Source organism: Peromyscus maniculatus, chromosome 21 (assembly GCF_049852395.1).
Source record: "Peromyscus maniculatus bairdii isolate BWxNUB_F1_BW_parent chromosome 21, HU_Pman_BW_mat_3.1, whole genome shotgun sequence".
NCBI lineage: Eukaryota > Metazoa > Chordata > Mammalia > Rodentia > Cricetidae > Peromyscus > Peromyscus maniculatus.
The window spans coordinates 28,141,578-28,166,878 of record NC_134872.1 but is presented as its reverse complement, the minus strand read 5'-3'; the positions used below and the strand labels follow the sequence as shown (position 1 = coordinate 28,166,878).

The 25,301-nt window shown below is 53.5% G+C and overlaps 2 protein-coding genes across 3 annotated transcripts in view; one reads left to right on the top strand and one right to left on the bottom strand.

Annotated features, from left to right (window-relative positions):
• The window catches only part of Psap (prosaposin), a 29,754-nt gene extending 18,757 nt beyond the window's left edge, over positions 1-10,997 (top strand). Inside the window, exons 5-14 of the mRNA XM_015990296.3 lie at positions 878-1,078; positions 1,387-1,530; positions 2,813-2,869; positions 6,373-6,507; positions 7,815-7,895; positions 8,129-8,387; positions 8,484-8,638; positions 8,839-8,919; positions 9,107-9,214; positions 10,032-10,997. Of these exons, the coding sequence (XP_015845782.1) occupies positions 878-1,078; positions 1,387-1,530; positions 2,813-2,869; positions 6,373-6,507; positions 7,815-7,895; positions 8,129-8,387; positions 8,484-8,638; positions 8,839-8,919; positions 9,107-9,214; positions 10,032-10,067 (1,257 nt within the window). The 3' untranslated portion in view covers positions 10,068-10,997. The remainder of the gene's footprint in view (positions 1-877; positions 1,079-1,386; positions 1,531-2,812; positions 2,870-6,372; positions 6,508-7,814; positions 7,896-8,128; positions 8,388-8,483; positions 8,639-8,838; positions 8,920-9,106; positions 9,215-10,031) is intronic.
• Positions 10,998-11,219: 222 nt separating this feature from the next.
• Cdh23 (cadherin related 23) overlaps positions 11,220-25,301 on the bottom strand; it is a 386,250-nt gene continuing 372,168 nt past the window's right edge. Inside the window, exons 49-69 of one of the 2 annotated variants that reach the window (XM_076557194.1) lie at positions 24,648-24,872; positions 23,880-24,049; positions 23,501-23,638; positions 23,145-23,264; positions 21,853-22,030; positions 21,495-21,706; positions 19,914-20,105; positions 19,676-19,789; positions 18,748-18,877; positions 18,402-18,653; positions 18,164-18,325; positions 15,856-16,112; positions 15,451-15,548; positions 14,435-14,555; positions 14,274-14,353; positions 14,035-14,075; positions 13,881-13,941; positions 13,439-13,568; positions 13,198-13,320; positions 12,817-12,921; positions 11,647-12,117 (exon numbers count right to left, since the gene is read on the bottom strand). In XM_076557194.1, coding sequence (XP_076413309.1) covers positions 11,791-12,117; positions 12,817-12,921; positions 13,198-13,320; positions 13,439-13,568; positions 13,881-13,941; positions 14,035-14,075; positions 14,274-14,353; positions 14,435-14,555; positions 15,451-15,548; positions 15,856-16,112; positions 18,164-18,325; positions 18,402-18,653; positions 18,748-18,877; positions 19,676-19,789; positions 19,914-20,105; positions 21,495-21,706; positions 21,853-22,030; positions 23,145-23,264; positions 23,501-23,638; positions 23,880-24,049; positions 24,648-24,872 — 3,236 coding nt within the window. In that variant the 3' untranslated portion in view covers positions 11,647-11,790. Of the gene's footprint in view, positions 12,118-12,816; positions 12,922-13,197; positions 13,321-13,438; positions 13,569-13,880; positions 13,942-14,034; positions 14,076-14,273; positions 14,354-14,434; positions 14,556-15,450; positions 15,549-15,855; positions 16,113-18,163; positions 18,326-18,401; positions 18,654-18,747; positions 18,878-19,675; positions 19,790-19,913; positions 20,106-21,494; positions 21,707-21,852; positions 22,031-23,144; positions 23,265-23,500; positions 23,639-23,879; positions 24,050-24,647; positions 24,873-25,301 lie in introns of both variants that reach the window. The other variant, XM_076557193.1, reaches the window with a different exon arrangement.

Below are 25,301 nucleotides of genomic sequence, written 5' to 3'. Positions count from 1 at the left end.
CATCCTGGGGATGTAGTGTGGGAAAGGCTGCTAAGATGCCCACTTGGCACAGCACGTGGGTACTGTGCCCACACTGGGTGCCAGAAGCTAGGGGTCAGGCGTGAACCAGGAGCTCGTTTTGTGGAATTTGAATGGCCTTCAGGAAGGAGAGGTGCTGAAGAAGCCAGCCACTGGGGCCAAGAATGACAAAGATGGAACCAAGGTTTTGTGGGGAAGGTGGGCAGGTGACACAGGGCCTTCTATGTCCCATGGCGACACTACGGTATTGCTCCGGTGTGGTGGGGACAGTGGAGATGGACAGATAGATGCACATTGTGTTTTGAAGAATGAATAGACTGGCCTTATTCATGGAAGGGGAATACAGGAGCCTGAAGGGCTGGGGACATCTTCTGGGTCTCTGGGGGAGTTGGTAGTGGAATCTTTTTTTTTGCTAAAATAGCCACGCAAGGGAGCAGGTTGAATGGGATAGAACTGGGTGTAAACTGGAGATGTTCCTGAGGTGGTCATGAGTATGAGTCATAGTAAGAGATGAGAATTTGTGAGCCACATGGAAGGTGTTTGTTTGAAACTAGTGGGCAGTGTTAGCTTGCAGCTTGTGAGTGGACTGTGGCCGTGACTCAGTGGCTGACCTGACCCTTCCTCTCCACTGAGTGGCTCATCTTCCTCTAAGGAAGAGCTGATAGTGAGCAGCAGTGACATTTCAGGGCTGGGAGACCTCTGCAGGTTAGGTACTTTGTTGTAACTTTCCTGTTCCGTCCCAGGTACACTGCGTAGTGTAGTGTTCTTTTTGATGGACACGGGGCAGGAACCGACTGGAGGACAAAAGGGTTCTCTTGCCCCGTGGGGAGGCCCTTCAGCTGTCTCTTCTCCGTTCCAGAGCAACCCCGGGGAAGTGTGCTCTGCACTCAACCTCTGCCAGTCTCTTCAGAAGCACTTGGCTGAGGAAAACTACCAGAAACAGCTGGAGTCCAACAAGATCCCGGAGGTGGACATGGCCAGCGTGGTTGCCCCCTTCATGGCCAATATCCCTCTCCTGCTGTACCCTCAGGACCGCCCCCGCAGCCAGCCGCAACCCAAGGTGAGCTGGAGGCGGGTGGGGTCAGGGTGAGCGCAGTGGGAACGCGTCACACACAGTGCTGAACAGAACTTCTCCCTCCTGTCCCTCGACTCTGTAGTTTTTAAAGAATGAATGGGAAACTTTAAATATGCAAAGATGCCCACCCCTCTCACTCCAGGCCACGCCCCACTGCCAGCCCCGTGTGGTACTGATAGCGGAATGAATGCCCCCCCCCCCTCCCCCAGGAGCTCCTAGCCAGTCACTCCAGTGCTGTGGCCCCCGCGTGAGCTGTGACATCTCCCCGGGGCTTGCTGCTCTTCTCCCTGTAGGTCAACGACGATGTCTGCCAGGACTGTGTGAAGATGGTGACTGACATCCAGACTGCTGTGAGGACCAACGCCACCTTTGTCCAGGGCTTCGTGGAGCACGTCAAGGAGGAGTGTGACCGCCTGGGGCCCGGCATGTCTGATATGGTGAGCCCCTGGCCCCCCCCACTTCGGATGTGTTCTGTCTGGGCTAACACAGGTGGGAGCAAGTAGTGACCACCCCACTGGCTCTGAGGAAGTGGTGTTTCTCTTCGGAGTTTCTCTTTCCCTGACTGCTTTTAGTGGGGTGTACTATACGTATATTTTGGTTAGTGAGTTGGTACTGGAAGAAAACTTGGGTAAGTTTTTTTCTCCCTTCCTGTCACCATATATTTTTTTTTTTTTTTTTTTTGGTTTTTCGAGACAGGGTTTCTCTGCGTAGCTTTGCGCCTTTCCTGGAGCTCACTTGGTAGCTCAGGCTGGCCTCGAACTCACAGAGATCCGCCTGGCTCTGCCTCCCGAGTGCTGGGATTAAAGGCGTGCGCCACCACCGCCCGGCGAACTATTTTACTTTTTATTACTTTAAAAAGTAGCTGATTTGTGTGTGTGTGTGTGTGTGTGTGTGTGTGCGCGCGCGCACGTGCGCGCGCGCGCGCCTCTGTGTGCCACAGCACACATGCGGCTGTCAGAGGACAACCTGTGCCAATTGGTTGTGGGTCCTCAGGGATAGAACTCAATTTATCAGTCTTTGTGACCTTGCCTTTACCCACAGTCTTGCCTGCCCTAGAACCTGTTTTTGTTTTGTTTGTTGTTTTAAGATTTATTTTTATTTTTCATGTATACAGCGTTCTGCCTGCATGTATGCCTGCGTGCCAGAAGAGGGCACCAGATCTCATTACAGATGGTTGTGAGCCACCTTGTGGGTGCTGGGAATTGAACTCAGGACCTCTGGAAGAGCCACTGCTCTTAACCGCTGAGCCACCTCTCCAGCCCCCTAGAACCTATTTTTAAAAGCATGACTGTGGTCTGTGAATGAGGTCCCCCCCCCCCCCCGGAAGTGGACCACCTAATAACAGCTTGCAGGGTATTTGGTTCTGTGGCCTCAGGACCCACTTAGCATCCTGAGAGCGTGGGGATGGTGGCTCTGTGGCCTGGGCATTTAGATTGTCCGACACCGAGGACTCTAAGGTCCTTTGTTATAACATCTCCACAATTTTCTTTATAGGGGTAGAATAACCTAATTGCTGTATTATCTTAGTAGATCTGAGGAGACATTTGGATCTGTTCTGGGAATTTTTTTTTCCCTCGGTGAGAGCAGATCTCTCTGGTTGCTCAGGCTGACCTCGGTTGCTAGGATTATAAGCTGGTCTGTGTGTCCATGTGCAAGTCACCAGTCGGCACTGATGAATCGACGTTTGGGTTGTGATGAACTGAACCTTTCTCTCCGCAGTGCAAGAACTACGTGGACCAGTACTCTCAGGTGGCCGTCCAGATGATGATGCACATGGTAGGTGGCCAGGGGCTTCTGAAGGTTGGCGTCCACACTTGACAGCTCCGTACTTTAGGATCCTCCTTTTTTCTCCACTCGTGGGCCAAAGTCAGCTCCCTACTCCTGATTCCAGCCCTCCCTCCTGCCAGCAAAGTCTTCCTTAGCTGACGCGATCCCGGACTGCCCTCACAGCTGTCCTGGTCGCCTGGGGCTTGCTAGTCTGTGCATGCGTGAGCTGGCCATCAGATTGCTAGTGTCTGGCTGAACGCTGGGGTCTGTAGGGGTATCGTGCCCTGCCGCTAAACCAGGGTGGGAGAATTCCAAGGGCAGCCTGTGTTCTGGGTCAGGAGGGAAGGAAGGAACCCAGCCTTGCAGAGCTGGCTCTGTGTCCAGAGAAGTAGGATCAGCTATATATAGTTGCTGCTCACTTCCCCAGCTCCTGATGCCCTCTGTTGATGTCCAGGGGGTTGGGGTGGAGGTTCATTGCCTGTGAGAGATGGAAACATGGGGCATTGGAGACAGCTAGACTATTGGTCAGCACTGGCTTTTCAGACCCTAGGGAGCAGGAATTGGCTTGATACTAACCGGCAGAGCTGAGTAGGTGGGATGCACCTTGTCTCCGCTCTCACAGACGGCTGCGTCCTTGGTCACGCTTCAACGTAGGCCCTTTCCTGCTTTGTGTATGGTTACCACCCAGCTGCCGGACTGACCTGCTCCACAGGCTGTCCCTCTGGTGGTTTGTTTAGGATTGTTGATTGCCCATGCCCTGAATAGTAAAAACACCTAAGGCAGCTTATAAAGACCTCCATGGTAAAGATAAACCTTTGATGTGAAGTGGCCTCGTGAGATGCTGCTTCCTTCCTTCCGGGTGACTTGAGTCATTTTTATTATAGTGTGGGGAGAGTTTTTAAAGAATGTTCTATGTATCAAATATCAAATCATTAGCGTTTTGAAGACTTATCAGTGAGAACATTTTATATGCCATCTTAGTTTAATTTGCCTTTTCCCCTAAAAGCAAAACAAAACAAAACAAACAAACAAAAAAAAAAACAAAACCATTTTTTTTTTTAATGGGAAATAGTTACACTTGCCTTTTCCCAAAAAATAATGGTCTCAGTTTGGAGCTCTTACTGGCCTGAGATATGTCTGCTTTTACCTCCCAGATGCTGGAATGCGTGCACCACGATTCCCAGCTGGTGATTACCTTTGTATTCAGCTACATATTAATCCAAAACATGGACAGATCCTAATTTATGTGACTATTCCTATGACCTTTGTGGGTAAAGTAGACTGTCTTTGGAATGATAGCTTCCTTTTAGCCACGTCTCTGCATCATATCCCCCCCCCCCCCCCCCGCTTGTCACTTAGGATGACTGAAGCTGGAATTCCTAACCAAAGCCCGCACATCCACCTTCCAGGCTGGTGCCTGGCCTGAGGTTGGGGACTTTGCTATCTGTGGCCCTCAGAAAGGCCAGGTGTGATTAGCTCCAGGGATGGAGGCCCTTTCCAGGGACAGTTTCCACCAGCTGCCTAGCATGGCCTGTCCCTTCAGGGCTGGACTAGCTTCCCAGGCCCCTGTCTGTCCTTCCCTTACCGTCAGGGTGTTGTCCCTTGAACTTTATGACGTCCTTATGCCTGGGTAACTGCCTGACTGTTGTTTTAATTTTTCTTAACTGTTGTATCCTCTCCTCTCTCCTATTTTCCCCTCCGATTTCCTGTTTTTTTGTTCACCAGCAGGATCAGGTATGTGATGAGACTTTGCTTGTGGTAGTGGCTGCTGCTTTTAGTGGTTGGCTCTCCTCTCTCTTTTTTGTTTTTGCTTCTTCTTTTTTGGGTCTGGCATGGTGAGCTCTGACAGGTATGACAAGGGTCCCCCCATACTAGGCACCCTTCCCCTGAGATTGAGCACTTTTGGGCCATGGAGGCTTACCTTCCCTCTTTTGGGGGGCCAGAATGGGGGGAAGCTAGCAGAGCCTATGCTCAGGTCAGCCCCAGCACACATGCCTGTCGCCAGGGTGACGATGGCGGTACCATAGCTTCCTTCAGTGAAGGCACAGGCCCTGGTAGAAACACCTCGTACCCTTCACAGTGGGTGGCATTGCATGACTGCTATTTTCCTGATCCCAGAAATGCTTCTGCATGAGCACACTAGCTTCAGACAATGGCCTGACGTGCTGGATGGAGAGACTTGTACATGGTCTCTTGGCTGTGACGTCTGCCCTTCAGGGAGTGGGTCCTGGGGCCTCACCGGATGGCATGCTGTGGAAATCAACATGTAGTCTGTACCAGCTGAGCCATTGCCCTTTTGAGTCTGTGCTGAAGATTGCCTTCAGGCTCTAGGGTTTGAGTTCTAGATTTGAATCTCACAGGAAAGGACCTAAAAATCGAAATGCCTGAATTTTCATTTATGCTGCCTCAGAGAGACGGGCCCCCTAAATCTTGGCACATACCCCCCGAACCAAAAAAAAAAAAAACCAACCTTTTGTACCTTTAGTCTCATTCTGACCCTTATCTCCTAATCTTAAAAACGTGTCAAAGACAGGGAGTTCAGAACACATGACCTTAGTTCTTTTTTTGTTTTTTTGAGACAGGGTTTCTCTGTGCAGTTTTGGAGCCTGTCCTGGATCTCGCTCTGTAGACCAGGCTGGTCTTGAACTCACAGAGGTCCGCCTGGCTCTGCCTCCCGAGTGCTGGGACTAAAGGCGTGCGCCACCAGCACCCAGCATGACCTTGGTTATTTCTCTAGCCCCGGTTGTACAGATGGACCATGCTCGTGGTCTAGCTCTCAGCATCCATGCTCCCATGCTGGGCGGAGAGCTGGGTGCTGGGTGCAGTTGGTTCACACAAGACACGGGGTCTGTGGATGGGGCTTGCTCTTGGCTTTTGCAGTGTGACGGATGGTCAGAATCTTCACACTTGGTTCTCTGTGGCTTGGTGTCTAGATGGTGAGAGGGGATCTGCGTGAAGCCCTTGTGGCTGAAAATGCCTCATCAGCTTGGGTCCTGGGCCCTCACGTGTACTGTGTGGCTGTTGTGAACACAGACTATGGCTTTTAGAGGAAGCTGGCATTTCTTCCTCTTAATGCACCATTTTAAATGGTGCTGTCAGTGAAGCGGGGGAGGGTCCGTGTGGTTTTAGTTCTGACACATTGGTCTTTTTCTGTGAGATCATGGGCTTCTCTGTAGAGAAGTGGTTTCTCTCTAGTAGAGAGCTTACCTCTGACAGTAAGCTGGCAGAATTATGTAGCCCGGCCATCCTTGGGGGCACAAAAAGTGCTAGAGGACTATGTTATGGTGGCCCTGACTGGAGCAGCAGAGGCTACAGGCCCCTTCCTCCAGATGGAATGGTGTCCATGCTCCTGTCTTTAAGCTGAGCCCTTTGGATTGAATCTGAAACCTCAGCCTGAGTGGGAGGAGTCAGCAGCTTTACGCCAGGGCCTTAGCACCCTGACCTTGGTGTCTCAGGAGGGGCTTGGAGGGTAGCAGGCACAGGCTGGCTGACAGTGACTCTGTTTTCTTCAGCAACCCAAGGAAATCTGTGCTCTGGTTGGCTTCTGTGATGAGGTCAAGAAACTACCAATGAAGACCTTGGTCCCCGCCAGTGAGGCCCTCAAGAACATCTTCCCTGGCCTGGACCTCATGGACTCCTCCTATGAGGTACTTTCTGTCACTGCTGTGTGCTGAGGGGAGCCGACACCCTACTCACTCTTCCATGTCGTCACATCCTCACAGTCACATACTTTAGGGCCCTGTCTGGCTTCGGAATGTGTTTGAAGTTGAGACCTGGAGGATTTCTGAGTGCCCCAGGCCTTTGGGATACTCCTGTTCTTCAGCAGGCCTCGCCAACTGGTCGAGGGCCTGGCTGCCTCCAAGCTAGCCATTCCACATCTGCTTCCTGGGTCCTGTCTCCAGAGCCACAGTACGAACTGGAGGTTCCGAGACCACGTGCCCTGAGGTTGGCCAGAAGCCCCTTTGGGCTTGTTGCCTGTCTGTGTATGCACATAGGCAGTCCTGTGTCCTTAGCACCCTCAGGGCACACTGCGCCATGCCATAATGAGTCTGCATTGAGCTTGACTGTGGGTCAGGTCGTATTTTGGGATGCCTGGTGTTCATGGAACATGCGTTCTGCCTGCCCAGGACCTGCTGCCCTTCACACTGAGGACACGCACACTCTTCTGATTCACGAACACCTATGTTGTCTGGTCCCCAGTTGTCCCCTTGCACACACGCCTTTGTTTCTGGAACACCCATAGCATCTGGCCACCAGCTGTCTCCTGTTCCATCCCCTCTGTTCTCAATGTGTGGCCACAGGAGAGAGGACAAGGCATCTGATAGAAGAATAGGGGATCGTCTGGGTACCACTTCCTCCCCCCCCCCCACACTCCCTCCATTTCACGGAGAGAAGGCAGTTGTTTGAATTAAGGATTCTAGTCTTTGGAATACACTGCACTCTAAGGGCCTGTTGGACAGACAGCAGAGAGGAGACATGGCAGGTAGAGAGAGGCTCCCTGCCAGCACCACCTTCCCGGAGGTGGATCCTGAGCAGCAGCTTCAGGTGGTGATGAGGTTTCAGGAAATCCCGAGCAGACACGGACGTCCCCGCAGGCAGGTACCAGATCTGTTCTACACTGCCGTCTACCTCTCGCATGTGAACACAGGATAGATAGCAGAGTGGTGAAAACCGTCCAGGGGACAGCTGTTCAGGAAGGAACCGCTTTCTCCTTCCCGGAGCATGGAAACTAGGGTGGTTTGGGGGTAGAGGGGGTCCTAGAAAGAAGGTTCAGGAAAGGGATGGCCTTCCACCCTGTAGTTAGGGGGTCGCACTGAACAAGTCACCATCACATTGCAGTGGGCGGGCAGGCAGTGGCCTGAGGTTCCTGTCCTGTCTGCCATTCTGTGGCAGGAGCGTGCCTGAGGGGGTCAGGTCCCCCAGCCTGAAAACATTCTCCTTTTGCCCTTCACAGGCCCAGAACATTATCTTCTGCCAGGCTTGCCAGTTTGTGATGAATAAGTTATCCGAACTAATTATGAACAAGAACACTGAGGTATGCCGCCTCCTTGCACGGGGCCGCCCCCTCTCTGTATTCCAGAGTCAGAAGGTGCCCCTGGGGCATGGTCTCCTGACAGATGCACACGCCAGTACCCAGGAGGGAGGGCTGTGGCACACACACCCCCTCTCTCCCCCCCCCACCCCCGTTGGCCCGTCCCCTGGTGGGTCTAGGATCTCCTCCTCTCCCTGTCTAGCTCCACTCTGATACGATCCTTCCACCCGTCCCAGGAACTAATCATTAAAGCTGTGGGCACAGCGTGCACACTGCTCCCCCCTCCTGCTTCGACCAAGTGCACCGAGATGGTGGAAACGTTCGGCCCCTCCCTGCTGGACATCCTTTTCCGTCAGGTGAGCCCAGGCTTGTGTGGCCTGGTCCACCTCTGCTCCGGCAGCCCCGATTCCGCAGAGACGCTTGAGCAGCCGGCCTTGCGCATCGTGCCCGCGGTACCGAAGCAGCCCGAACAGCCCAGGCAGCCTGCCTTGCGCGGTAAGTCCAACGCGGCCATAGGGGAGGGGCCGCAAGAGGGCCGCCCTCAGGTCGGGGAGGGGCCCGCCAGCACTGAGCCCTGGGTCCTCTGTGTAGCGCACGTGCCTCAGAAGACGGGTGGCTTCTGTGAGGTGTGCAAGAAACTGGTCACCTATCTGGAACACAACCTGGAGAAGAACAGCACCAAGGAGGAGATCCTGGCCGCACTTGAGAAGGGCTGCAGCTTCCTGCCTGACCCCTACCAGAAGGAGGTATGGGCCTGGCTGCTCGCTGCTACGTGTCTGTCCCCGGGCAAGGGTGCAGGGGGTCCCCTGTGCTCCAGGCTGGGAGGCAGCCCAGGGAGCCATGGGAAAGGCTAGTGAGGTCAGCCCCCCAGACAGACCCCGAGTTCTGGAATGTCTGGCTATTCGGCTGCAACCGAAAGCCACACCCTGTGTCCTCGCCTTGGCAGTGTGACGACTTTGTGGCCGAATATGAGCCCGTCCTGGTGGAAATCCTTGTGCAAGTGATGGACCCTTCCTTTGTGTGCTCGGTGAGTCTCACCAGGTGCCCGGGCCGTGTCGCAGCATGGATGTGGTCTAGCGGGCTGGGGTGGGGTCGGGGAGCAGGGCAGCAGCCAGACTGCTGTCAGATTCTGAAAATCCTTCAATCTCCCTCTCTGAAGGGGCTCGCTGGGCTGGGCAGCTCATCTTCCCCTTCTCTTGGCCTCTCTGATACAGAAAATCGGGGCTTGCCCTTCTGCCACTAAGCTGCTGCTGGGAACTGAGAAGTGTGTCTGGGGCCCCAGCTACTGGTGCCAGAACATGGAGACTGCAGCCAGGTGCAATGTGAGTGTCCTAGACGGCCTTCTGCAGCGCGCCCGGGGATGGCCCCGTGGAAATAGGAGAGCCACGGCCCTAACCGTGCTCTTTGTCAAGGGATGAGATGTGGGTCCTGGGGATCAAACTCCGCGTGTTAGGCTTGCATGGCATGTGCTTACCCACTGCGCCATCTCAGCGTCCCCTAGCACTGTTTCTCACATGATCATTAGGGATTGTACCAAACCTGTAGGACCCGGGGCCTATGCGCAAGTCCTCATGGGACCTAGAGCACAAGCCTTGACTCAAGGGTACTCCAAAGGTGTTTTTTTTTTTTTTTTTTTTTTTAAGCAGCCTGCAGGGCGGGGGTGAGGGGAACTGGCTTTCCCCAGTCAGGCATTGAACCTGACCTCTGATAAATCATCTTCCAACTTTGGTTCCTCGTCAGGGGAGATTAATCAGCCTGGGCCGCTGCTGGCCCATCACACCCCATGGGTGGCATGTGGGCCGGAGGCTGCCCCTCTTGAGCCCATGCCGGTTGGCCTGAAGTTCTTTTTTTTGGTCAAGCAATAGGACCTAGGGACCCACTGACGGTGAATGCTCTAGAGTCCTGCCTCTGGGGTGCTCCCGCAGGATCTCAAGGGGCTAGGCCTCTCTGGTTCCGGGCCCGTATTTTAAGAGCTGTCAAAGCTCCGAGGGCCACAGGTCCTGTTTGGATGGTGTCTTGGGTTCTCAGCATCTGTGTGACTTGAACAAAATAAGGTCACGTTCTGGAGTGATGCTGACGTGCACGTGACCATGCATGTTTGTGGTGTGCAGCCTAACCTGTCTCCTTTTCTCCTCCCAGGCGGTCGACCATTGCAAACGCCACGTGTGGAACTAGTTTTCCAGCTTGCCGAAGTTGCAGCCTACCTGTGGGTCTAGGATAATGAACACAGATCTTTTTGACTTCCTTCTAAGTAGGACCCCTCCCCTCCCCCACATCTTGTCATCCCCCCATCTTGTAGCATCGCTGTTGTGTAAGAGGTGCTGATAGCCCCTGTCGGTGTCCCCTTTCTGCTGGAAGGACGAGGACATTCAGGGCGTCGGCCCTCCAGCTGCCCGCCCTTTCACCCACCTGCTGGAGGGGGTGGCGAGCCAGAGGGCAGGAACGTCTTCTGAGCCCTGACTTGGTGTACAGGGGGTGGGGGGCTTCTGTGGCCACCTCCTCCTTTGAAGAGGGAGCGGCTCACCTTCCTGTGGTACCAAGGAGTTTTCTATGGATTGATTCGAAGCACAGAATAATCAGGTCTTTAGGATGATGGGATTGCCGTTGTCCCAGTACAGAGATTTCAGAAGCACCTGCACGTGGCTTGCTTGGGATGCTGCCCTCTAGGCCAGCCTTTCGCTCTGCTTTCCTGTGTCCCCGTTTCTGCCTTCTTTGGGGTTCTGTGGGCTAGGGTGGGGAGGGAAAAACTTCTGAATGTAACTTGCCCATGCCACGTGGGCCTGGCCTTTGGTGGTTGTGAGGCCCACGAACAGTGTTGTCTGCCTGGCTGTCAGGGCCCCGCGCGCCCCTTTTCCTGCCTTGTAACTCTTGTTGACCTGCCCTTTCCCCTTCTGGATGAAGCATGTGCCTGGCAGCGGGTGACGCACTGGGGTCTCTGTGTAGAGTAGGTATGTGTCTGGAACCCTGGCTGGTCTGTTGAGATGAAGCTTTTCTTGTGCCTCCAGGAGACAGCCAGCAGGATGGGCATGTGCAGCTAAATGGACCTAGATTTTAATTTGTTTTGCACTAAAGTTTCTGTGACTTAATAAAGTTCTGTTAACCAGACCTGGGCTTGTGTTTCTTCGACACCTCAGGCAGAGGCATGCATGTGGGTTCTGCGTCCACTGCCCCTTCGTGTTCCTAGCGCCCCCTCCCATCACCCCCCAGAACCTCAGAGGTCACCAGAGTCAGGGTAGTGCTGGTTCCATGGGAGTTGCTTTTCTTTTTAAACAGAGCATTCCAGAAACTTTCATTGAGTATCATCAGTTAAACAAAACCTGGAGGAAATCTTGAGGGAATAACTTAATTTAGAAAAGGAATACACACGAACACTCTACATTCGAAACCCAAGGGAACATCAGTCATGTCTCTCAACTAACACGTCAAGACGACGGGGAGATGGGACGGACGCTTGGTTGCCGACATCAACCTTGTGTGTGTGTGTAGGGGCAGGAAGCCGCCAGGGTGTCCAGCAGGTGGAAGTTCAATGGGACTTGAACTGAGGCAGGGGTGTGCCAGAAGAGTCATCAGTCCTGTGCTGGGCCTCTGCTCCATTGTGGTGGCAGGAGGAGGGGCCGAGCTGGTCCTCAGTCTCTGGGGGCTCCCCCCAGTGACCCTCCTTACCTTGTCCTTAGACACTTAGCATTTTTTAAGTTAAGTTTTCTTAAAAAAATAACCAATTTTATGAAGGTAGAGATCAGACGCTGAACCAGTATCTGGTAGGAGGCCGATCTGAACAGCCGCGTGGGCTGCCAGGGCCAGCCCGAGGTCGTTCCCAAAGGCTGGCCTGGGCAGAGAGTTGGCCATGCTCCTGCCCTGGAGGGTCCTGGGGTGGGCTGCTCAGCAGCGAGGCTTGACATCACAGCTCTGTGATTTCCAGGGGGCTCTCCATGATCACATCTCGAAGCTTGTGCAGAGGCGTGGACTTGGCGGACTCTGTGCGGGCGTTGCGCTCAAAGGCCATGGCCTCTGAGGCCGTCAGGGTCTCCAGGGAGCGGTCCAGCCCCTTCTGGTCATCCTCCGGCAAGCTGTTGAGGTCAGTGGCCAGCAGTGTGCCCGTGCTGCCGTGAACCATGTGGATGCCGTCCGGCCCCTTGAGCTCCATGGGTGGCTTGTGGCGGAAACGGAGGCTGCCCTGGCCTGGGCTGTGGTCCCCGGGCTCCTCATCCAGCTCAGTGTGGATCAGCTGCAAAAGGTGGGATACCCTTAGAGCTCAGGAACTACAGAGGGCTGGGGTCTGGGGTTTGAGTAGATGACCCCAGAACCACACTGGCTGTGACTGTTGCATCCCTATCTCATCTACCCAGCAGGCCTGCCAGCCTCCTCGGATGGAGGGCAGAGGCTGGATATTAAAAGGATCACCACGTGTCATTAAACGTGGGTGTCAATCTGGACACCACTGTGTCGTTTAGGTTTATAACCAAGTTGATAGTAAGCCATGGCCAGGTAGAACCTCCCTAGAAGTGGGAGGAGCACATGGGCTCTGCTGGAGGCTTTCTGTCCCAGTACATATACTCAGGTAAAAATGGGCTTTAGGGGAAGACGGTGGAACTCTCCATTTCTGGCTGCTGGAATAGCCAATGTAGGCCTGCTAGGCTTTCCTGACTCATTTCTTAAAGTGAAGGCCCCTTAGAAGGTGGCTTGGGGTTCTTGGACGGACAGACCCGCCCCCCAGAGTCCAGACAGCACAACCTCCTTTCTGAATTCCCGGAGCCTCCTGTAGCCTTTGGGCTTGGCCGCTAGCTGAGAGAGGGAGGAAGAGGAGAGGAGCTAGAGGAACTCCCCAGTGACGGGGTGGCCGAGAGTGTGAGAGAAGCAGCATCCCCAGGACTGGGGCACGGCACACTGGCACACAGGTCCCCCGCTCCCGAGGCTACCTCACTACCTCGGAGATGGAGGAATGGCAGGAGGAGGCTTTTTGCACCATCCGCTGTGCAAAGAGTTTTTTGAGCCGCAGGTAATCCTCCAGGACCACCTTCAGCAGCGAGCCCTGAGGGAAGGAGAGGGTGAACTCTCCACGTAGGCTGGCGCCTGCCCTACCCCTTGGCACACACTCCCCCTGCACAGTGAGGGGCACACAGGTATCCCATCCTAGAGCCTGACCACCGGCCAGCCGGACGGCCTCTAAGACACCACAGGGCTCATTAGTCCTACTTCCCCCAATTCCCTTCAGTCCTGAGAAACCTAGTTTTCCATCTCCCTGCATCCTTGAGTTCAAGTTCAGACAGGGTCTGGGTGCAGAGCCCGCCGGGGAGGGAGCGCTCACCTTAATAGGCCCCTCTCGAATGATCTGGCCTAGCTTGGCGATGTTGTCGTATTCCTGGATGGCTGCACGCAGGTATCGGTCGTCATCAGGCTTGACTGCTGCTGGCTCGCGCCCAAAAGTTCCCTGGGGAAGAGGGAACATTGGCTGGAGCAGAGAGGGTGACGTCGTCGTGCATGCAGACCGCAGGAGGGACCACCCTCCAAGGGCTCCAGCCTGGCCACAGGCTTCTCCCCTGGCTCACGTGGGTGCGGGTGGGGCTGTTCCACAGATCTGCAATCTCACTCAGGTTCTCGGGCAGATCATCCTCGTGCTCAGCCTGTGCGGCCAGCTCCAGGTTCCGGCAGAAAGGGTCCAGCCACACAGGGTTGGCTCTGCAGTTGGGGAGTGGGATAAGGTGGGCAAAATGCCTTCACAGCCTTTTGCCTCGAAGACCTGCCCATTCCCTATAATGCCTTCGGCAGGTCTACAGAGGAATCCTGCCCTCACCCGCTCACTCCCTTATGCCCCCTTTGTAACCAGGACCCAGACCGCACATATCTGAGCGTGCAGAGAAGTGACTGGCCCACTAGGGGGCGCCCACGCTCCATGTTTCAGCCAGTGGCTGCTCTAGATACTTCTCACTAGCTTGAGTACTGCAGGGATCTCCAAAGGGGATCTGCAGAGGACTTGAGGAGCCCACACACCCGTCAAAGGAGTATTTGTTGGTATTGGGCATGTCCATGATGTCAATGAAGCCACGGTTCCCTGCAGGGAGAGGATTTGAGTGAGGAGGAAAAGGGTACAACCAGTAGGAGCTCCCGGCTGCCTTACCCTGGCCCCCCAACAGCCTTTACTCACCCGCAGAACCAGCCACAATGGCCTTGAGCTTCCTCTTGTGTCTGGAGAGAGAGAGGAGGAGGAGGAAGGGATGGAGAAAGAAGGAGAGGAGGGGCAAAGGGGAGGAGGGAAGAGGGGGAGAGTCAGTCCCATAAGGGAAGCTGTCTTGCCATCTCTGGTCTTTGGCCCTGCCTGCCTTGGTGCCTGCTGACCAGGAGACCTTGGCCATTCTGGTTCAGGCCAGGGGTAGGGTCACTCACACGGTCCTGTAGTACCAGTTCATGAGCACGAAGAGCATGGCAGCCAAGAAGAGAAGGATGGCTAGGACAATGATGGCCATCTGTGGAGACAGCAGGCCAGCCATTAGCAGGTGGGTCCAGGGGCACAACCCAGACCATAGAGACTGGCACAGCCAGGGTACCTGCAGGGCAGACATGTCCTCGGGCAGTCGGACAGAGATGGCAGGCTGCACGTCCAGGACATTGTAGTTCCGGAAGAGGTTCCGCAGCTGTTCCTTGTTCTCATCGATCATCTGGATGACCCTGCACAAGGGCCGTGGTCTCTGCTACACCTCAGCCACCCACCGCCTCCAGAAGCCACCCTCCAGCCTGGGGGGTGGTGGGGTGGGGCAGCGTGCTGCTGCTCCTGCCAGGAGCCCCAGTGTTCACATTCTGCCCTGAAGCTTTGCAAGAGAAAAGCCACCTAGCTGGGAGAGCCTAGCATCTTACAGGGCCCCCAGGCTTGTGTCCAAGGTCCTGGTGGGCCCCAAACAAATCGACACTTTTTATAGACAAGGAGTGTGCGGTGGTTGGAATAGGAATGGCATCAATAAGCTCATCAAGGGGTTGGGGATTTAGCTCAGTGGTAGAGCGCTTGCCTAGCAAGCGCAAGGCCCTGGGTTCGGTCCTCAGCTCCGTAAAAAATAAAATAAATTAAAAAAAATAAGCTCATCAAATTGAATGCTTGGTCATTAGGAAGCAATACTATTAGGGGGTGTGGCCTTCTTGGAGTAGGTGTGGCCTTGTTCGAGGAAATCTATTACTGAGTAGGGGTGGGCATTGAGGTTTTAGATGCTCAAGCCAAGGCCCAGTGTCTCTCTTCCGCTACCTGATTTGGATGTAGAACTCGGCAGCTACCTCTCCAGCACCATGTCTGCCTGTGTGCCGCCAGGCTTCCCACTCTGACAATAATGGGCTAAAGCTCTGACCTGTAAGCCAGCCCCAGTTAAATGTTTTCTTTATAAGGGTTGCCGTGGTCATGGTGTCTCTGCCCAGCCATAGAAACCCTAAGACAGTGAGATGAACATAGCTCCTGGTACCTCGTATTCTCCCCCGGCTCTGACCACGCACTGAGGCCGATAGTCAAGTTTGTGTCTCCTTTCGGGGTTCCTATCCCTCAAAACAGGCAGTCAGGCCAGACATGGACCCCCACACCTACCTGTCCACGTCGAGGATGCGGTTTGTGTCCCGGTTCACTACGTGAATGAGCAGCTCTGTCTGTGCAAAGTTCACCCGCCCCTTCTTGTCCACATGGAACTAGGGGAGAAGGGGGTTTGTGGGGTAGAGTTTGCACAGGGGTGGGATGGGGTGGGATGGGGTGGGCAGGCATCTGGCAGGAGCACCATCCAGTATATCTGATGAGATCTATCACTCCCAGATCTCCCTGATCTGGCCACTAGCTTCCACACGGGGCTCCTTCATTATCAGCCTTATTTATGGATAAGGAAATGGGGGGCACAGACCTGGGGCCTTCCCTCAAAGCCATGTAGCTATGAAGTGGCTAAGGAGGTACCTCATCTGCCCCTTCTCTCCCCACTGGCCCCGTCCTAGGGCCCCAGGGCACCTGCACATCATCGGTGTTGACAATGGCGCCTGTGATGTTGGAGAGCAGGCGAATGAACTCCTCCTCAAAGCCTCGCACACGGTCGGGGATCTCATTGATGACTATCTTAACACGCTGGTCATCCCTCAGGATGTAAATGCCGATGATGGCGGTATCATTGTGGCCGGCCAGGTCTCGGGCCACAATGTCTACCACAAAATAGCCAGGACTGTAGGCCATGAAGAGGTCAAAGGTGCGGAGGATGCCGTCTACACTCCCTGTGAACGAGTCCAGGGGTGGCATAGCTCAGGCGCCACACATTGATGCTGAATCCTCCCCGCCCCCCTCCCCACATTCTTGGAAGAGGTCATATTTCTTCACTCCCCTCCCACCCTGAGTACTGGGGTTATGGGCATATGCCACCATGCCTGGCTGAAATCCCTGTATTTTTTATGGTTGCTCCAAGGTTTTATTTAAATGCTGTACTTTAAATGAAACGACTGCAGGCTATCCTCTCCAAAGATGACAGGGTGTGATTACCATTTCTGAGATCCATATTGGTTTTACCCATGCACTAGAGCAGTGGTTCTCAGCCTTCCTAACGCTGTGACCCTTTAATACAATTCCTCATGCTGTGGTGACCCCCAACCATGAAATTATTTCATTTGCTACTTCATAACTGTAGTTTTGCTACTGTTATGAATCATCATTAAATATCTGATATGCAGATGGTCTTGGGCGACCCCTGTGAAAGGGTTGTTTGACCCCCAAAGGGGTTTTGACCCACAGGTTGAGAAACACTGTCCTAGACACCTGTACTTCAGAATTTCACAGATACAGAGAGACACATGGAGACTGTGTCTTTAGCACAGCCCAGATGACTCTAAGACAGACAGACATGGGTTCAAACCCTGCCCCTGTCTATCTGGTGGCAAGCTCCCCAGCTCCTCTGTGACCTGGTTTATTAAAGTAAGAGCATCCAGGGCTGGGATCATAGCTCAGTGGTGCTGCTTGCCCATCACAGCCAAGGCCTGGGTTCAAAGAAGGGGCCGGCATCTGGCTATATTAACTGGAGCAGGTGGGATCTGAACTAGACCTTGAAGGACAAGGAAGGCATATCAGGCAAGATGGAGGTTGGAATGGCATTGACGAAGTGTAAAGGCAGAGGGGTCGGTAGCCTAGGAGTGGATGGAATAGACTGGCCAAGGCCATTTGGCTTGTCTGGATATAGAGCCTGTATGAATGGTAGGGGGCTATGAGGCCAGAAGCAGGGACTAGAAGGAAGACCTGGGAGCCTTGGATATCAGGCCCAGTCTTCCTGGCAGTCAAGACTGACACATAGATGCGGAGCCCGTGTGGGGTGGAGAGTAATGGGCACCTTGGAGGCCCTGCTCCAGAGTGTCTTGCCCAGGGTCAAGCAGCGTGTGCATTCAGAGCAATGTTGCCAGCTCCCCAGTGCCTTGCCCAATGCCTGACATATAAGAGAAGGGGTGCAAAATGCAAAGATGGGGGGCATTGTGGACTGGGGAGGGATGGATGACAGAGGGAGGAATGAATGCTAGGTGAATGAGTGGAAAAGAAGATGAGAAACGCCAAAGAGGACTTGGATGTAGCTCAGTTGATAGAGTGCTTGCCCGGTGTGCACGAAGCTCTAGGTTCGGCCCTAGCACTCTACAAATTGAGTGTGGTGGCATATGAGTGTGACCCCAGTACTCGGGAGGCGGAGGCAGGAGGATCAGGCACTCGGGGTCTCACTATATGGCCTTGGCTGTCCTGGAACTCAACAGGTAGACCAGATTGCCTTCAAGCTCACAAAGCTCTGTCTGCCTCTGCCTCCTGAGTGCTAGGATTAAAGACGTGCGCCACTGTGTGTGGCAGCTCAAAACTGTTCTTGCCTCGATAGAGATCTTGAAGCCAGCTGGGCTACACAAGACCCCGCTGTTTAAAAAATAAATAAATAAAACAAGGCCGGCGAGATGGCTCAGGGGGTAAAGGCTCTTGCCGCCAAACCTGATGACCTGCTCTTCACCCCTGGGGCTCACACAGTGAAGGAGAGAACCAATTCCTCCGTGTTGTCGTCTTCTAACTTCTCTACATGAGTGCTGTGGGCATGCACCTCCCTCCATGAAATAGATAAAAATACACCCCTTCCTCCAACACATAGAAAAAGAATATGTGTATAGATGAAGAGGCGGATAGGTAGAGAACAAGAAGAACAGCACAAACTGGGTGGGCGAACCGAAGGGCTGACGCGGATGGACACCCAGGTCTTATGCTCACACAGACTCTGTCTCAGGACTGACGTCTATGCAGTGACAAGGGCTCCTACCCATGGTGAAGACCTGGCCCACGTCCTCAGAGTCGTTGGCAAGGGCCCGGAAGTAGTGGATAGCCAGGATGCCATAGAAGACCAGGCTGTTGTTGCCAATGTCTGCATCCAGGGCCAGCACCTGGATCAACTCCGAGCCCACCTTGGCATCAGTGGCCACTCCTGTGGGGACAGGCGGGCCACGTAAATGTCAGGGGAGGAGCCACCCCTGCCCCCAGGCCCCGGCTGGTCCCTGTACCTGCGGTGTACTCAGCCTTGGTGAAGCGCGGCGGCTGGTCATTGATGTCCTCCAGCACAACGCGCACCTCCTGCAGGGTGAGGTCAGTCAGCAGGTCGAGGGTTGGGGAGGGTCCTCGGGGAGGGGTCCAGCTGCGATTGCTGGACGCTTTAACGATGAAGGAGAAGATGGCTTCCTTTTCCCGATCCAGGTCTCTGAGCACCAGCAGGCGCCCGTCAGGCTGCAAGTGGAAGTTCTTGTCCTCATTACCAGCTGTGGGTGGACGGGGCACAGGGTGAGTGGGAAGGGCACTCAGAGTCCTCTCCAAACCCAGGGCAGGTGGGGCACTGGCCCCATTGACCCCCACCTGCAATGAAGTAGTACACGATGGCATTGGGACCCTCGTCTGCGTCCACGGCACCTGTCACGTTGCCCACGAGGGTGCCACGGGGTGAGTGTTCAGGCACGGTCAGCAGCTGGTACTGGGGGCTCCCCTTCTGTAGGAGAGGAAGTAGTTACGGGAGGCACAAGCTTCAGCTCTGGCCAGAGGATCTTTGGTACCTACTTTGTGGGTCTGAGGACTTCATTGCCTAGAGAGCAAGGAAAACTACTATAACTCCCATGAGGATAGGCTTAACCTCTGATTTATCCCCAGGGTCTAAGTGTATGTCCCAACAAGTGCACTCTTACATGCATGCACACAGCCTCTATGGGACATCCCACCCATATATACGTATGTATATATGTGTGTGTGTATATGTATGTATATATATGTATGTGTATATATGTACATATGTGTGTATATGTGTGTGTATGTATATATGTGTGTGTGTGTGTATATATGTGTGTTTATGTATGTATATATGTGTGTGTATGTATGTATATATGTGTGTGTATGTGTGTATACGCACATACACTACAGAAGCCACCCCAGGACCCTTCAGTTATGTTGTCCAACTTTGTGTAAGTTTTGCCTCAAGACTCCAGAGTCAATTTTCATGCTGTGTGTATGCACACATATATGATGAACATGCCTATATGTGTACACAAATGCAAAGGTACTGGGCATTTCTGCCTGCTTTTTGGATCATTGCATGAGGCCTTGCAATAGCGCCCGACTCTGAATGCCGCCCTGGCTGTTTGGGGGAAACCCTGTTCCTGTAATCAGCGACGGTAGACGGAGGCTCACTGTGTGATAACTGGATGTGTATCGGGGCAGAGTATGTGCATGCGTGGGTTCACAGGTGGTGAGTCCCTGTGGGGGTGTCACTGGCGCAGGGGATGGGTGAGCTCACAGGAGGCCTCACAAAGAGGGGTTCGTTGTCATCGATGTCTTCCAGGGCCACCTGCAATGGCTGCATCGTCTCATACGGTACTGGCTGGCCCAGGTCGCTGGCCACCAAGATGAGCTGGAGGTGAAGGGAAAGATGGGGTTGGAGGTTGGCTTAGGGCCCTTAGGAAGCTCAGTGGAACAAATCCCCCAGAAGTGGTCCAGGAGCAATCCACATAGCCTCACCCCGTCCCTCCCCTTACACTGTACACTGCCTGCTTCTCGCGGTCCAGGCGCTGAGCTGTCTGGATGAGGCCACTAACTGGGTCGATGGTGAAGTATTCCCAGTCACGGTTGCCTGCCGTCTTTAGGAAGCTATACCGCACTGCCCCGTTAAGGCCTTCATCCTTGTCAGTGGCATAGACCTCATACACGTTGGAGCGTAGAGGGATCTCCTGTGGGGGTCATGGGAGGGGACACCTGGGCATGAAAAACCTCAGAGCCGTGCCCCGATGAGCTCTTATATCCCTTGTTCCCTCAGCCAAGGCCCCCATTTCTCCAAGCCTCAAGTGCCTGCATTCCTCTAAGTTTCGTCTATGACACGGAAGAAACCCAACTGTAATCATATGCTGGCCCCGCCCTAAGGATGCCCCAGCAAGAACGAGATTGATGGTTAGAAAACTCTCAGCTCAGCCTGGCTTGTTTTCTCACTGTTCACAATGAGTAGAAGCGCCGAATGGCAGAGTCATCTAATTAATAAAAAGTGGGATGACAGATTACTTTATAAATGCTGGCTGTTCAGGAGACATGGATCTCCCCAAATACAAAGCTCTTGAAGGGAAAACTTAGCAAATGGAGCCTTTGGTGTGGAAAAGAATTAGATTATTATTAATTTATGTCTCATTTCCTCTCTCTCTCTCTCACACACACACAAAGATTTGAAGCAGTTGACCGGAGTATATGAATTTAAATGAGATTGAGTTAAAAAAAATTAGAGTAAGGGAAGAACACCATTAGCATAAGATGAAGCTGAGGGCGAAGTGTGTGCCCCAAGTCTGCAGGGTCATTTGAGGGGGTTAGGCCACTGTGAGCTCCCTAGTGGGCAAAGCAAAAAGGAGCACTGTATCACTGCAGGTACGACACTAGGCCCAGGAGTCCCCAGAGTTTAGCCTTGGGATCGTCTTCTCCTACAGGACCTCCAAAAGCAGACAGATTGACAAGATGGTCTCGGCATTGGTGTTCTGAGATGTGGGGTTTGCTTGAGTTTGCGGGGCAAAGGAAGGGCAAGCCAGAGCTGTTCCAACTGTACCACCAGGGATCTCCGGGGTGCCTTCGGGTAGAAGGAAGAGCAGAAGACAGGGCATTTCCCCTAAGTGGATGACCAATTAGACCAAGAGAACTGGAGCTGTACATTTTGGCATCAACTGGGCCAGCAGACAGATGGAAGGGCCTCGTGTTTATTTGAACTATGTCTGGGGGAAGTGGCTGGTAGAAGACCAGATACTCCTTGGTAGAGTCTACGAGCAAGAGATGATGTGTGTGTGCTATTATTAGTCGCATTCTCAGATGAAAACAAGACTCGGAGAAGCCACTCGCTCGAGGTCATTTGCCTGAGTAGCCAGAGAGTTACACTTGAGCCTAGATCTTTTCTTAGCACCACCTACAGGGCTACCCAACCCTCAAGATCTTTTCTGTGTGGCACTGGGCAAGTCTGCTCTCCCTTGTGTGGCCTCAGTTTCCACTCTCACAATGGGGCCCTTCTACTCTGCCAGATGGTGAATGCAGGATGAGGCTGCATGTGGGAACTGAGTGTCACTGAGCAGTGGCCCCGGGATCAGGAATACCTCTTTGATGTGCAGGATGGTACCATTGGGTGGGCGCACAAAGACAGGGCGGTTGTCATTGACATCGATGACCTCCACCAGAAGCATGGTGGTGCCCCAGAGCGGGGGCTCCCCACCATCCGTGGCCACTACAGTCAGGTTGAACCTCTCATAAGACTGCAGTGGCCGCTGCGTGGTCACCAGGCCCGAGTCCATGTCCACGAAGAAAGCCTCTGGCAGTGGGAAAGAGCAAGGAAAGAGCTTGGCTGAGACAGCCTTCCTATCCCCGCGTCCTCCTCTTGGCCTATGGCTGTAGACATGGCAGCCTGCCCCTCCCCACCCTTTAAGCCCTCCTGGGCAGCCAGGGAAGGCCATATACCCATTCCTGGGCCCTCGAGAGAATAGGTCAGCTGTCCATTGGAGCCTTCATCCTGGTCCGTGGCCAGCATGGTGATAACTGAGGTGCCTGCTGGTTCATTCTCATACACACTTGTGCTGAACTGCGGTTTGGAGAACTGAGGCCGGCAGTCATTGACATCAAGTACTTGGATCACCACCTGGGGAGATTGCAAGACAGGGAAGGGGCTGCCTCAGGAAGCCCCGTCACACAAGGGTAAGGTGGAGTCGAGGAGGGACTGGCAGGGGACCACCTTGGGTGGAAGGTACTGCCATTTAATTAGTAAATTAACTTATATTTTGAGACAGTGTCTTTATGGGCTGTTCTGGAATTTGCTATGTAGACCAAGCTGGCCTTGAACTCACAGAGTTCCTCTTGCCTCTGCCTCTCAAGCGGTGGGATTAAAGGCATATGCCACCACGCCCATGTGTATTATTTACTTTTTGAGCCAGGGTCTTAGGCTGGGGGGTTATAACTCAGTTGATAGAGTGCCGATCTCTTTGTAGCTAACACACATGAGGCTCTGGGCTCAGTCTCCAGCACATCATACACCAGGCATGGCTGTGCATGCTATCATCCTAGCCCTTGGGAGGTAGAGGCAGGAGGATCACGAGTTCAAGGTCACCTTCAGCTCCAAGAGTTTGAAGCTGCCCTGGGATACATAAGAACCTGGAATAGTAGCATCTCCAAGGCTGAGGCAGGGAAGGCCTCTTTTTTTTTTTGTTTTTGTTTTTGTTTGTTTTTTTGAGACAGGGTTTCTCTGTGTAGCTTTGCGCCTTTCCTGGGACTCACTTGGTAGCCCAGGCTGGCCTCGAATTCACAGAGATCCGCCTGCCTCTGCCTCCCGAGTGCTGGGATTAAAGGAGTGCGCCACCACCGCCCGGCTAGGGAAGACCCTCTTGTATGAGGCCAACAGAAGGTACATAGTGAGACTGTCTCAAAAAAAAAAAAAAAAACAAAAACTGAAAAAATACATCAAAAAGGAGCCACAAGTGAAGATGGCTAGTTTACAGTTAGTTTTTGTTGCCATACTGTTTTGTTGGGCACCTGAGGTGCTGGGCCATGAAGACACACAAGTGTCATCTGATTCACATCTAGGTGTACTTGGCTGTTCATGTAACATTTGGGAATGAGAGGTTTCTCCTAGCCAGCCAACCTCTCATCTCTTTCCTGGCACCTGACGGGGCTGGTGAGCCTGTTCCCACTTGGAACAGTTGTTCTCTATGGACTTGGCTTGCTGCTCCCTGTCCTGGGCCCAGCCTGGTAACCCTCACCTGCACTGAGTTTTCTCGACGGTTACTGGCCACATCCCCTGGGTTGTCTTTGGCCAAGGCGGTTAGGATATAGTGGTCCTTCTTCTCCCGGTCCAGAGAGGATAGCACATAGATGTCACCCTAGTTGGAAGAAGAGGGTTGCCAATGTTTACTGAGCATCTGTTATGGCCAGATGCTATCAGAGTCTGAAGGTGATGCTCTGTATAAAAACACTAGTCTCCACGTTGTCCCCCACTATTTCATTCTATCTGAGATGGAGTGTCTAGCCCAGGCTGCAGCCAACTACCTGACCAGGGTCTGGCATAGAGTATGTACTGCCTACTTACAGTGGCATAGAGTATGTACTGCCTACTTACAGTGTTGGGGTTGATGGCAAACTTGCCCTCTCCATCCCCCAGGCTGTATTCGATGAGGGCAAAGTTGCCTGAGTCAGCGTCGGTAGCTGTGACCCTCAGGATGACTGTGCCCACAGCCACATCCTCAAAAACGGCCTCCTATAGAAAGAGAGAGGGGGGAGGGGGATGGGAAAAAGGGGGGCAGAGTCATCCCTGGAGCCTATACCCTGTTCAAAAATTCCCTGGTGAAGTGGGGCCACAGGGCAGCATGATGCTCATGCACTCAGAATTCCAGGGGCTTGCAGGGGTGGGGGTGGGGGGCAAGTGGGAGTGGAAGGCACATCCCAAACCCCAAGGAATAGGTACAGGTCCTGACCCTCATGTTGGTCTGGCCGCCCACCTGGTAGGAGAGCTGGTCAAAAATGGGGTTGTTGTCATTAATGTCCACGATTTCTAGGTAGACCGGGATCTCAGCTGCGCGGGGTGGGGACCCGTTGTCTGAGGCCCTCACGGTGAAGTTAAGCCAGTGCACCTCTTCATAGTCCACGGTCCGGTTGGCAATGACCTTCCCTGAGACACAGAGGCACCTGCTGATGAGGTGCAGCCACTCTTCACCCTGCGCTGTCTAAATTTTGGGAAGGATCTGGGGCTCTGAGGGGGAGGAGGGGCTCTTTGCGAGAACCGTGAAGAGGTAGGCACTGCCCATAGCAGGACAGAGGTCGAGGAGGGACTGTCGTCAGTTGTCCTTCTCAACGAAGAGCTAAGAAAGCTCTAAGAATGAATATCAATGAATAAGAATGAGTATCCAAGCGAAGAATGAGTATCAATGACCCCAAGGCATCCTGAGACACCTCCGTGTCTAAGACCCCACTTCCAAGGGGATGTGCTCAGAAGAGCTTGGGTGGTTGAAATGGTAGAGCGGCTCTCTAGGGTTCCGACAGTCATCTGTGGGCTTCTGTCCAAGCCAGGACTAGAAAGTTCTATCCTCTGCTGGATGTGTCGGAAAATGACTGGCATGCTAACCATCTTGAATCTGGCCAAGGCCACCACAGGTGGGAATGGGGTGAGGCCCCAACTAGATATTAGCCCCACAGTATGGGGGCTACATACACATAACAGGTATGGCTATATATCCCCTAGTCTCCCTCTGGGAGGGTCTACCACCTACCTGCAGAAGAGTCTTCAAGTTGGACATAGCCTGGGGGTGTGAGGTCCAGCAGGGTGTAGGTGATCAGCCCGTTGAGGCCCTTGTCAGGGTCAACCGCGGCCACGGCAATGAGTGTGGTACCCGGGGTGGCCCCCTCCAGGACCCGCTCTGTGTAGTAGGTGATCCCAAAGGGCTTGAACTGGGGTGTGTTGTCGTTGACATCCAGGATGTTGACCGTGAGCTTGGCTGGGGTGCAGGTGGGAGTGAATACCAGAGATAGATATCTGTCCCCCCCCCCCCCCCCCCCCCCGCAAGCTCTACTGGTCTTCCTTCTCCCTCAGAGCCTAGGGGTTCCAAGCTCAGAGGAGAGCAATGTCTCACACTGTTTTATATGTATGAGGTGTGTGTGTGTGTGTGTGTGTGTGTGTGTGTGTGTGTGTGTGTGCAGGTGCATATAAGTACATATGCATATGTATATGCATGTGTGTGGAGGTCAGAAGTCAACCTCAGTTGCTCTTCTCAGGTCTATCACTTGCCTGGAACTCACCAAGTAGGCTAAACTGATTGGTCAGGAACAGTTCAGGGATCTTCCTGTCTCCAACTCCCCAGTCTGGTTACAGGCATGTGTTACTGTGCCTTTTTTTTTTTTTTTTTTTTCTTTTTCAAGACAGAGTT